At 32.4% G+C, this 13,417-nt stretch overlaps 1 protein-coding gene across 1 annotated transcript in view; it reads left to right on the forward strand.

The window, feature by feature from the left end:
* Positions 1 to 13,417, forward strand: part of LOC129233011 (annulin-like) — a 104,682-nt gene that overhangs the window by 45,154 nt on the left and 46,111 nt on the right. Inside the window, exon 2 of the mRNA XM_054867094.1 lies at positions 11,977 to 12,195. Coding sequence (XP_054723069.1) covers positions 11,977 to 12,195 — 219 coding nt within the window. The remainder of the gene's footprint in view (positions 1 to 11,976; positions 12,196 to 13,417) is intronic.

The raw sequence follows: 13,417 nt of genomic DNA on the forward strand, positions 1-13,417 counted from the left end.
ATATTAACTTTTGATCCTCTTAGACACGTGTTTAAAGTTAGTTATATTTGAAAAAATTATCATGAAATACAGGAGTTTGCTTTTTTATGCTTATGGAACTTGAGAAATATTTGCGTAGAATTCTTTCACAATGTTATTAGCATTAGTTAAGTAAAGTTGAACTCGTTTATAACGAGCCCTGATATAACGAGAGCCGGATTTAGCGAGGAAATCATAGGTAGGGGAGAGCGGGGCTAGAAGTTCCGTTTTTTTAAACAAGCTCAAAATTTGTTATGAAAACTTAATTCTAGAATTATTATTCTGAAATTAAAATAGAGTAATGTATGCCCGTATGATGTAGCAACTGGTTTTTGGGTAGTATTTCATGCAATTTTTTATAATTAATTTTATAGTACCAAAAGTCGAGAAGGAACAACTTGCCCCTTCGTGGGGCTAGTTGTTCCGCGGGTGGGGCATGTTGTTCCGATATCAACACGACGATGTTAAAGGTCTAATTTATGATAAAAAAATAATTGTTGATTAAAAAAAAGTTTTTTTTTTAAAGATTAATAATCAATATTGTTCGAACAATAAAATGTCTTTCTTAAACTAAAAAAAAAACTTGTCTTATTTTACATTTTAGCGTCGATAATTTGCACTTAAAAGTTAAATTATTACACTTTAGTACAAATACATATGTTAAGGCACAGTTAATAAGCATAATAATATTATAATATATTAACATAGTAAAATATAGTAGGAATAGAATAATGTAGTGAAGTGAAATAAAATATTTAACAGCTTCTGTAGCTAATAAGCTACGACAACTAGTTCAGTCTGCAACCATAACAGAAAACCGTATTTGATTTAAGACTAATACGATGTTTCGCAGACGATCCATAAACGAGGTTAGTGCAAATGATAACAATGAACTCCCAATTGCTCACGGGCGGATTTGTTTATTTATTGTTCATTTATTTATTTCTTTATTTTTGCGTTTGTAAATTACTAAATATGTCTAGAAAATACTCATCTTAACTTAACATGTGCAAGATCTATTTTTAGACATTCCAATTTGTTTCTTTCTCTTTCTTACCAAAGACATCAAATTCTCCTTGGTCATCGAAACCTGACTAGTTAAAACTCGATTTTTACATCCAAACTCCTTATGCTTGTAAACGAGTGACCGAGCCAAGTTTGCTAGAAAAAATTCTCCTGCTTTACACATTTTTAGCGTAACCGAAGTTGATTTGATTTGGTTGTTCTGTTTGCAGGATTTTTTGTGAACGTTTGCAGTAATGAGCAACTCTTCTTTCTTTTTTTTGCTTTTACGTACATTTTCTACATAGTACAATTATCGCTTTTAGTTCTATTAGTTTAATCTTTTGCCTCCAGCATCGTTTTGCAAGTTTGAATGTATGTCAGTGTTCTTGGTTTTCATTTGCTCTTGTATGTACTAGTGTTGTTTTTCTTACCTATTGTGCAACATCAAACAAATGTCCGCGATTCGCTTATCCGCGGTTACCCTGGCACTCTATTCCGCGGAGGTGTATATTGTACATGCATGATATTTTAACTACCATTTTCATCGACTTTTGCAACTACCTTTCTCTGGATTACGAAAAGGAAGGTTACTTGCGTTTTTAATTTACACCTCTGATAATGAAAGCCCTGCACAAATTTGACCAGGACGTTAAACTCACAAAGGAGAAGCAACAGTCTCTGTCTAATGACGGCTAAACAGGTAAAACCTAGACAGATCCACTTGCATAGGATATGATCTGATTAATGATACATATGTCTTCTCTGAGCATCATTGAACTACTTTACCTCTTTGGTTACTCTCTCAAACCACCTCAAGGCGGCGTAATCAGGCTCTAGAACAACAAATTTCACAAATTTCATATTTTCATACCAAAGTACGAAAGATATTTTGATTCGCATTTTGATCTTCAAAAATTTCATATTTTTCTATTTGTTTATAAGTAAACAACGAAATATTATCGATAAATCACCGGTGAGAGTCGACATTCTCCGTTTCTATATTTTACAGTATCGAATATATGCGTATAATATTTATTTATATGTGTTTTTATTTACTGTACTGCTGCTATAGATAAATAGGAACAAGGAGTTTCTTGGGGCTAGTTGTTCCTCGGAACAACTAGCCCCTCCGCTCCTAACACAGAGAATTGTTTATAACTATTTAAACTTTTATGTCAAGTTTTAGACTCAACTGTTTTAAGGCAAACATTTGAAAAATATCTCTAAGATAACCATATTGCACGGAGAGCGTCAGCAGAAATATTAAAATTGTCGTTTAATGTCAAATGATATAAATCAAAGCCTAATTTATGTAAAAATCAAAATTTATTAATGAAGCTGAAACACAATAGGAGACTTTTGCTTGCCACCGCCGCAAGGAATCAATGGCAATAATAATAATAATAATAAAAAAGATTTGTGCATGAAAATAAAAAACGCAATATAATGTTTATCGGCATTCCCGGTGGAAACGGATAAACTCAATAAATTCAATACTAACAAGGCTCGATCAATAAGCTTTTTCGATGGCTTTTCACGGAACTGTTAGGACTTTACTTTGGTGGAAAAACTGACGATTCCACATTTAATTTATTTGAAAATATCCTTCAATAAGTTCTGTATGTTCCACAAGAAAAAAACGGGCAATTTGGAGAATTTCTTTAAGAGGCGTCTCATAATGTTCGATGAGCCACTGTTCGGATATAGAAGGAGTAGATAGAACCCTAAAATATCACAAAGGTTCAGACAAAATTATGAGAGGTGTCACCTTCGTATTTGACAGTGACTTTCTCACCAAACTCTTCCCCTTTACAATCTCTATATCTCAAGAACTATACGAGCCCGTTGAGGTGAGCATTACTGGAGTCTTTTATGACAAGTAAGTAAAAATACCTGGAAAAGGTTGTCTTATCAAAATAGATGAGTTGGGAAATTCTCTCTAAATGATTTGATCCTCAATGTTTATTCTAAAACCAAGACTCAAAAAAATTACATTGGATATGCGAGAGGGCTATAGTTTTTGCCTCCAACGCTGTGCATTATCTAAAAGAATCCCTTAACTCTCTTCACTCCTTAGGACTTCTCTTCATGCTTTTAAAAACTAAGGCGATATCCCAATAATTTTATTGCGTAACTTTAATTTGCGTAATCTATGCAATAGCGTTCAACCACAATTAAAATCTCTGCGGAATAATATGATTTGGATTTAAGAGTGTTATTCTTACATCACCTGCAGCAGATCAGTTGGCTCATATTCCTTGCATCTTTATGGTCCTTGCATAATTCCTTTTCCAACTTAAGTGTACACAACTCCCAATGGAAAGTTATTATGAGCGTTTCATTTGGGGATATTGCTCAGTGTGAATTATGTGTTAGCCTCTGTTAATCAGGACATGAGGTAAAATCAATTTGTTTCAAACCTCATAAAAACGAAATGAAAAAAAACGTTGCTTAGTATTAAATTTTAATTAAAAGTACCTTCATAATATTTTTCTAAAGATAGACTGCTTTTTCATCCGAACAAGGTTTGGAATAGTTATTATAAAATAAAATTAAGTTTCGTTACGGTACTCAGTGAAGCAAGACTTTGCCACCATCCAAGTAATTGCACAAAACTTCACAAATCAATTCGTAGGAATCGATCTTCGGTTCAATGGCAGCGGGTTTTAGAGCTCAAATTTAGAGCCTAACATATATCTATTATCTGAGGAATCTGAAAAACTATTATGTTTCGATATCTATCATGGAAATGTGTTGCTGGTATTTTTATTAAAAAATGAGAAATACTTGTTCGGGCAAAAATGTCGACTCTTACACTGAGAAACAATTTTTAGCAGGAATTCTGGCGAGTTGGATTGTAGTGTTATTTTAGAGACTTACTGATTTCAAAGCTATAATTAGTTTTCTTGTTCCCCCCCCCCCCCCCCACACCTTATGTGAATGTAAAAATGCGACCACTTTACGCGGGAGAACGCATATCACAAGAAACCTTACTGCTCCCCTATTGGCTGAAATAATCCTTTTCATATTGAAATAAAGTTTTTTTTTTTTTTTTTTTCAGAATATTATTATTATTATTTCCAAAAATGTCGTTTTATTTATGCAAGTTGGTCGAAATATAGATCAAAAACTTGACGTGATGGACAAAAGCAGAAATCATTAGTTTTGGACGCAGGAGCCAAGAATTAATCTAGAAAAAAGTCACAGTTAGTTCCCCACTGTTACGAGTATGACAACAAGTGCAATAAATAAGTAAATAAATAAATAATGAATGAATATCGTCAAAGTTCTTTTGTAGAATTTTATATCTTCATCGTCTGTGAGGAATTAAATCGTGTTACTTTTTTTCTTTTTTCTTTCCGCAATTAATGTCACACTAACTAAACCTTACAAAAAGTTCTCGAATGTTGCAGAAAGCTGTGAGAGTGCACATCCCCTGCCCAGTCATGTGCCCAGTACGTAAATGTTTTTATTTTTATTAAGTATTTTTTTTTTTTAAATACTCGGGCAAAGAATAACACCCCGTAACATTACACCTTTTATGAACTAAAATGTCCTTACGATTCATTTTTTCCCTCTTTTTTTCATTATGGATACTCTTTCGATCGTTATTTCTCTATCTTCGTATTCTCATAATAAATTTCAAACAGCATGCTTTTAACTTTCATTAATTTACTCTAACACTGACGCACGGTAACTCTCCTTGGTTTCCAAAAATTAATAAAAATCATCAGGAATTATTCGTGTCACGTTTATAATTACAGAAGCGTTTGTGCATATTCATGAGACGCACTAACGCCTTTCACAGATCATGACCGACATTTGGCATTTGGAAGCTGATATTTGATGGAAACATTCTTGCAAATTATTCCGCAAGACACACAAAGGATGGAATTCTTTTGTAGAACTTTAAAGTGAGAATAAATAAATACGTGAAAGGATACGTAAAATAAAATCCTGCGCATTATTCATTTTCTAACGAAAAAATAAATAAATAAATAAGTAAAAAAAAAAAACTTAAAAAGTAGGAAACAAAAATGTTTGCATAAAAATTCTTAAATGTCAAATATTTCAAAGATATTGCTTACCACAATTACTATTTTTACGGTAGCCATATGTGTGTATTTTCGCTCTTATTTTATGTTTAAAACTAGCAAAAATACCCGGCGTTGCCTGGGTCAGAAATAATTGTGAGAAACAATCGCTACTTTTATTCGTTTTCTGTGTTAACTGAAAGAAGTCGAAACACACCGCTTTGACGTGTTTAAAAATCGAGCTTCTTCCTTACCCATAAAAGTAAAATAGTAATAAGTATAAAGAACGAAATAGTATTCAGTTAGAAACGAAAGCACGATATTTAAAAGTATTAAAATTTGAAGAATTTCCGAAATATGAAGTAACAAAAACAAAGATCCCTAAAAAACCGTGCGCTTTATTATAATTAAATAGCACACACACACAAAAAGAAAAGAAAAAAAGTTCTCTACTATGTTTCCCTAAGTGCAAAAAGTAAAGTTTCCAAATGTTTAAATAACTTTAAACTCATGTTTGCTCCGGAGAAGCCTTTATTCAAAACTTTCAATATGATTACTATTAATATTGATGTTGTTAGGCAACGAATTTTTCTAACAATGGGTTTTGTATTTAATCATTCAATAGGGAAATTGCATGAAGGTTACTGTTTTCCATCATAACTTTTTGAAACTTAAGTTTTTTAGAAATAAATTATAAATTATGTTGCTTCCTGATAATGTAGCTATCTGTGGTGAAAAAATTGTTAAAATCTGTCCTGTAGTTTTGAAGTTTACCCCGGACATCCTTACATACAGAAGTAGCCATTTATGTATATAGATGAATATTTTTCAGAAGTTTCTAGTTTAAAGATCATACTTTCCCTCCCGAACCAGATCCGCGCCAAGCCAGATTGGCACCGTCGTGCAAATGTCTTTTGAGCGCCTAGAGAAAAACTCTAATACTCTAAAACACGGTCTGCAAAACTAATCCATGCGACACACTGCTACGTTCCACGTCAGGAATCAATCACTAAGTTCTAAAATTTCTGAACTTATTAATTTATATGCATTTCAAAATGTGCAAGTGAGTAAACAAGTGCATTTAAATCTAACGATTTATTCACTAATGAATTTTTGAAAGAAAATAAAATAGTTGGTAAAAATATGAATTTGCTAAAGAATGTGGCTTGAATTTAAAAAAAGAAAAAAAAATACTGTCAAGTTTTGTGGATGATTAAATGCACTGTTGACACAAAAAGGCAACTTTTGAAGCACATTTTTTGAAACTTAGTAATGAATCATTCAACCTTTGTCCCATTCATAATCATTCTGCCTATTTATCAATATATATATATATATATATATATATATATATATATAATAAATGAAAAATATTGAAAAGACCACACCAAAAGCCCTTAGATGCGCAACGCAGCAAAACTAAAAAGCCAAGTAAATATAAAATTAAGCAAACAGAATTTCAAATATTAAACAAATAATATTTAATATTTGAAATTCTGTTTGCTTAATTTTATGTATATATATATATATATATATATATATATATATATATATATATATATATATATTTTTTTACTTTACTTAAATTTACATGATGAAAACAAATAAGAATATTTTAGATTTTTAGGTGGACACAGATAGTTTTTCAAGCGCAAGTAGGTGCTTCGATGAAGTTAGGGGCATTCAACTAGAAATTTTGCTAATACTAGTTTCCAAATATTGGCACACAAGTTTGATATTAAACAGTACTAGTATTCTAGTCGTATAACAAGGTCATGAACATTTTTATGAATTAATGAAAAAGTCATGGAATTTTTTTATCCGAATAGAGTATAAACTCTGGCCATTCTGGAGGGGAGGGGCACAGGGTGGTGCAACCAAAGGACCCCTATTGACCCCGCCCTCCTCTGGTTGCGCCACGGAACGGGAGGGTACTGATTATATTTCTAAATTGAAGAATAATAATGTAGAGGATATTCCACCTTAAAATCTGAAGCTCAAACTGAAATCCTTTCCGGTAAAAGAACTGTAAAATACGAAATCGTTAAAAAATGCATTGAGTTTAATATCTGAAACACACAAATTGTCTAAATTTCTTTCGTTAATTTAATAAAGAAAAAGTTAGTGGGGGAATCGAGTAATTATGGTCAAGCTGTTACTTTTTGGAACTAAAAAGTTGAGCTAAATTATTGTGTACAATATTTGTGTACAATATTTGTACATTACGCAAAATAAAATAATATGCGAATGTACTTGCCATATTTTTTTTAAGTATGAACACATGATGCAGTGAGATAACGGCGAACGATAGTTAAAAATCACAAAAAGACATATTGCACAAATTATGAAACAACATATTCACCGCAAGAACCAAAATGGGGAACAGCAAATTTCTGCTGACTTACCGAAATCGCATTCACGGCTCCACGTTTAAAGAAAAATGTTAATTAATTAGCAGCATATGTTTTCAGTATAAAAGATTGCCCTTTTGAATAGCATGTTTAGACACAACAAGGCAATAATTTTTACTTCCTTTTACAAAAAAGGAAGTACTGTATTCGCGAAAAAATTTTCACTCAAAAATCGACCCTAAATTTCCATTTTACTCACCCCCGAATGAATGTTGAGTTTTTTTTTTTTTTTTTCCGACTCGATCACACGTGGATAAGTACCTAAGAACGTATAGACACGTGAAATGTCCATTTTGACGATTCCCGAGTTAATTAAAACGAGTTTTACGTCTGTATGTGCGGATGTGCATATGTGTGTGGCATAACTCAAGAACGGTATCTCCTAGAAAGTTGAAATTTGGTACGTAGACTCCTAGTGGGGTCTAGTTGTGCACCTCCCCTTTTGGTCGCATTCGGGTGTTTCTAAAGGGGTCTTTTGCGCCTTTTTGGGGGGAAATCATTGTTAATTTCGATGTAAACTCAAGTGGTATAATTTGGTGGACACTTGGCGATATATCGCCAGTCTTTTGGTTGCCAAGTTTTGTCGCCAACTTGACGACAAATTTGGCGGGGTTTTTTTCTTTCAAATTTGTTTTCAATTTGGCCACTGTTGGTGATATTTAGAGAATAAACTATTGAATCACATTAAAATTGCCAGTAATGGGGAAATGGCATTAAATTGAAGTAAAAGGAAGTCATGTGCTTTAATAGTCGAGTCTCGACTTATGTGAGGGATGAGTTCCAAGACATCTCGCGTTAAGTCGAAATTTCGCGTTGTAGCAAAGGATATGTTTACGACTTTTTGATAAACATAAGCAATTATTTTAGACATTTGTAAACACCATTCTCACTGCTTTAAAACATTTTTAAGTATATGTCAATGTTTTTCACATAAATAACTGATATTATACTGCATTTAATAAAAACTTACGTTCTTCAATATAAACGACTGTTATGATGCACAAAATTAATGATAAATGGGAGAGTGTGACAAAGTGCAATGCTGTATGTACAGTACACAATAATAATAATAACGAAATGCAACACTCCTACACTACTCTACAGCAGATAAAATAGTAATATTTGCTCTATCTAAAAAACAGAAGATGATGATGGTTGGTGCTGTGAAGCTTATCCGATCGATATCATGTTTTCCTGCATGTCGAGAATCTTCACTTTTTCTTTAATTTTACGAAACTTTCTCTTCCCAGCCTAAGCTGAAACAGCACGCTTAAATACTGCTATGTTAAATTAACATTCACATTTAGAGTAGAAAATACGAAGTGGTTATTTGTATTCACTAATAAAGCGATGATTCGACTAGTACGGTGTGGGAGCCTTCCCACTCCAGTGATTTATATATTCACGAAACCAATATTTAGTAGCCAGTACCGAAAACGATACTTACACCCAGCGATTCCTTTAATGAAAATTTTCGTGTTGTGGGCGAGTAATTCACGTTAGCTCGAAAAATCGTTACTCGTGAAAAACTCGCGTTATAGTCGTTTCGCGTAAGTTGAATCGCGTTGTAGCGCGAGTCGACTGTAATAGATAGGCAGCGAGGCGGATTACTTGTTTTAATAAGCAGTATAATTTCACCAACACTGTTATTAGGTGTAATGAATTTTCAGTTTTTTTTTTTTGTGTTTTGAGTTTGATTTTTTCCCCATTTGGAGCATTTTTGATTGGTAGAGCTCGTCGCCTTTTTGACTCTGGTGCCGTCGTGCCCTTGCGCATAGGGACGGCGCGGCCCTGCCCAGAACTAAGCAAGCCTACTTTCCAGCCAGTGAGCTGAATTTTTTTTTCCAGCAGTCTGTGACGTAGATTAAAAATCGGAAAGTAGTCTGCAAGATAAATCAGCATTAGATTAACCATAAAATTTTAATCAACGCCGAGGAAGGCAAAAAATGAGATGTAATAATTTAAATGCATGCTACCTGATGATTTTATCCCAGAAAAATTGAGAAGAAGAAACAAAGACAGTATTCTAAAACTATTCGTACAAAGCTGTATACTGCCTAATTCATCGTTCACATTTTTAATTAAAATTTTATTGACTTCTTTAGAATTAACTTTAAAATATAGAGATTAAGATCAACTGTAATTTTTGAGTGTTGTAATCAAGAATTCATATACTTACTTGTATTTTATTTCATACTTTTTACTGCGAATGTTTGGAATTCATCAGGCCTTCTTTCATGCTTTTCCTTTCTTCCTTTGACTTTTACGGGAAATTGGACTAAAAAATCATTTGAATCAGTTAGGGTAAAAAGGACACATTAAGCTAATCGGAAACAAATTCTATTTCTAGGCATGGGAATTTTTTTTGAAACTAAACTGTGGATGAGGTGAGTTAGAGTTTAGTGGTTTTACATTTTCCTCTCCAGCAGGTCTTCGAATGTAAAGTAACAGACTTTAACTAGTTTTACTTGTCATGTGGAAGGTTACTTTGAAAATTTGTTTATGAATTTCACCTTCCCAGCTATTTTTGATGTGCAATTTAAGTGCTTCCATTTAAAGTATAAATACTGTATTTTTTTGTGAATCTTACGCATTATTACTCTTGAGCGAATGGAAACAACTAAGTTTTTCATTCGTCTTTTGCTTTCTCTTCTTATGATAAAATTTTGCTGCAAGTTACATGAGTATGAGTATTGGAAATTGTAATATTTATTGTAAATTATGTTTTTTGAATAAATACTTGTATTCCACTCTCTTCTAACTGTTTAAGTGATCCGTCATTTATTTTATTGACTTAATGTTCGAAATAGATTCGAATAATGTTCGAATTCTACCGATGGATGCAATTTTGAGAGCTATTTTCTTGGTTCAATATTATGTGCGTTTTGGAATGTTTCGAAATAAATTGAGCAGCTTGCATTTTTAGATTTTGGATTTCATTCGTATTGATCATACCTTTTTTTAGGGAGGGGGGCAGTAGCGGATTTTAGGGGGGCACAGGGAGCACGTGCTCCCCCCCCCAAAAGGATTAATTAATTTTACTATTTTATTTATTACTTTTTAACTGACCTTTCCTTTGCACTTTTTTTACGTAGCTAATTAAAAAGGACACAAAACACACACACACACACACACAGCACATTTTGGATAAAAGCATTTTTGTTTGCTAAAGAAGTATTACTAGAGTCAGAGGCCCAGAGTTGCAGAATACATTTAACTCATTGGCTTCAAATTCAAGAGATCGCATTATCGTGATTCGTTCATTAATTCTTCTTTGATGGAATCAATAATTAACATTTTTTTTAAATGTGTAGGAGCACCTAAAAGAGTCATTTTGATCTAGGAACCTATTTGCGAAATAATAGATTTCTTTTTCAGCTAATAAAAGATGCAAAATGAAAGAAATCATGTGGTAGTTTCTTAGAAAAACCATGATTTTTAATATAAACGGCATGTAGTATCAATATGTTATCTCAACTGCATCATGGCTTTAAGAACAAATCAGCAATTATTTTGAAATTCACACAGAAATAGTTTCTGAATTCTTCAGTGAAACTTATATATGTTATGAAGTTATGATTAAATTAATTTTAAAAAACTCAAGAGAGGTATAGGTTTATTTAATAACCTTGCCCTCGTGTTATAATCATTATGACAATGTTCCTAGGTAAAACCGCTCATTGCCTAGCATCTTGGTGACATTATATTGGGTTTAGTATTTAAATGGCTTGAAACGTTAAAGATGTATTCCATCCACATTCAAAGTATATTAGTGCATAATATTCATGCACTTAGAAGTAGATTCATTGACCTTAAGGAATCCCCAAAAAAAATAAATAATAATAATAATAATAAATAAATAAAAAAACACACACATTTAAAAATAAAGTCGTTAAAACTTTGTTATGAAACATCAAAGACGGGGGGAGGGGAGGGGTGTTCAATTTCCCGTGTCCCCTCCAAAAGATTTTTCTGTATCCGCCCATGAGGGGGGGGGAGGGATCGTTCCCCAAAGCATATTCTGTTCATTAAAAAGTTTCTTTAAAAAATGCTCCACCTCTTACACAATAGAACGTCAGAACTCCGAAACGTCAGAAATCGGAACAGATACATTTCACAAAATAAACAATTACGTCCAATGGTGAATGGTTTAAGAAATGAAACTAGTACATATGTAATACTGGTGGAATTATTATACGTATTTACCATGTAAAGTGGCACGAATTTCACCACATAGGGAATCGAAAGAGCAAAACATAAATGAAATTCGGCAGAAAAAAAATTTTAGTCACCAAAAAAAAAAAAAAAAAAAAAAAAAACTTGCCAAATGAGAAATAAATTAAACTTTCTTTATGTGAAGTCGATGTAATTTCTTTGTTATTTTTGAAAATCTTAACAGTTTGAAAATCTGAACTTCCATGGTCCCAATTAGTGCGTCGGATTTTCAACGATCTACCGCATTTCGCAATTTGTTCGTTACTTATTATGTTCTTTTTTTCTCCTTCCAGTTATAGAAGAAGATAGTCAAGTACCACTGATTGTTGAGCTTGTAGAATTAAACATATCGGAGAATAGTGCCGTCCACCACACAGACTCCTTTCACTTAGTCCGAAAACAGAATCCATCTTTAGTAATTAGAAGAGGCTCACCATTCAAAGTTAATCTCACTTTGAACAGAGAATTCGACTCTGAAAAGGATGTTTTATGTTTGGTATTCACACTGAAAGGTAAGAAATATGTATATTAATACATCTTTAAATTTGTAATAATATATGTTCATCAAGGCCTTATCCAGAAATTTTTTTCGGGATGGGCCCGGATTCACACATTGCCCTAACACACACACACATACATATAGACACACATGCAAGCAAAACAATATTAGCATAGAAGATATTTTGTTGTCTCGATTTTTAATGATTCCACTGTTGGACTATTGTTATTTTTATTTTAATTTCTTTTTAATTTTTTTATTCACCTTGTAGTGATAAGAATAACAGGAGAGTGTCCCTTTAAGTCGGATGTAGAACATCCGTACTTTCAGGGGGTCCGGGGGTTTCCCGGGGGTTAATACAGATTTTTATACCTATTTTTTAAAAATAGGTATAAAAATCTGTATTTTGAGGCCTTATATGGGGTAATTGAGACTACAAAAATATGAAGAAAAATACGCAAACCAAGTCTTTTAAAAGTTATGCATTCTTTTGCAAATCAAGATCAATCAAAATAAAAATTGCTTTCTCGAAAAATCGTTGACATTGATCTACAGAAAGGAAACACTGGAGAGGAGAAAAGAAGCACATCGTGTCGTTTGCTCATATCGGTTTTTAGTGTAGTCTGTTTTGATCACTTCCCTCCCCCCTCCTTTTATTTAAATGCCCTACAGTATAAAAATTGTACAAAATTGTTTCAAAATGGTGTAAATATTCCTAAAATAAGAACGAAAGAGTTATATTCTGGCTATTTGGACAATTCATATTTTATTTTCTTGATAAGAGACAAAATTGAAGAACTTTTCAAGGAATTTCAAAAACTTAAATAATTTTCAAAGACTAGAACAGTTGAAATTATTTAAAACACTTTATTTGCATCTTTCAGAAGTTGATTGCACAGTCTTACAAAATGATCATAACTTTGTAAGATACACTCGTTTTAAGTTAAAAATAAATGCAACAAAATATTTCTCACAAGGCAAATATTTTTTTTTCAAACACAAGTAGTGCAGAAAATGAAATAGAGTAAAGTAAGTGATTTTTTTTTTCTCATGCTTAAGATTTTAACAGTATACAGTAGAAGTAAGCACTTACCAAAATAAAAAAAACAATAAAATGTCAACTTAAAGAAATAATTTTCATTGTCAAAAAAAAAAAAAAAAAAAAAATCGTCTGCGCATATCTTTTGTAGAAACATAAATGACTTCGAGTTTATTCGCCGAAAACTGAATACCTA

This window comes from Uloborus diversus, chromosome 1, assembly GCF_026930045.1.
Source record: "Uloborus diversus isolate 005 chromosome 1, Udiv.v.3.1, whole genome shotgun sequence".
NCBI classification, from domain to species: Eukaryota; Metazoa; Arthropoda; class Arachnida; order Araneae; family Uloboridae; genus Uloborus; species Uloborus diversus.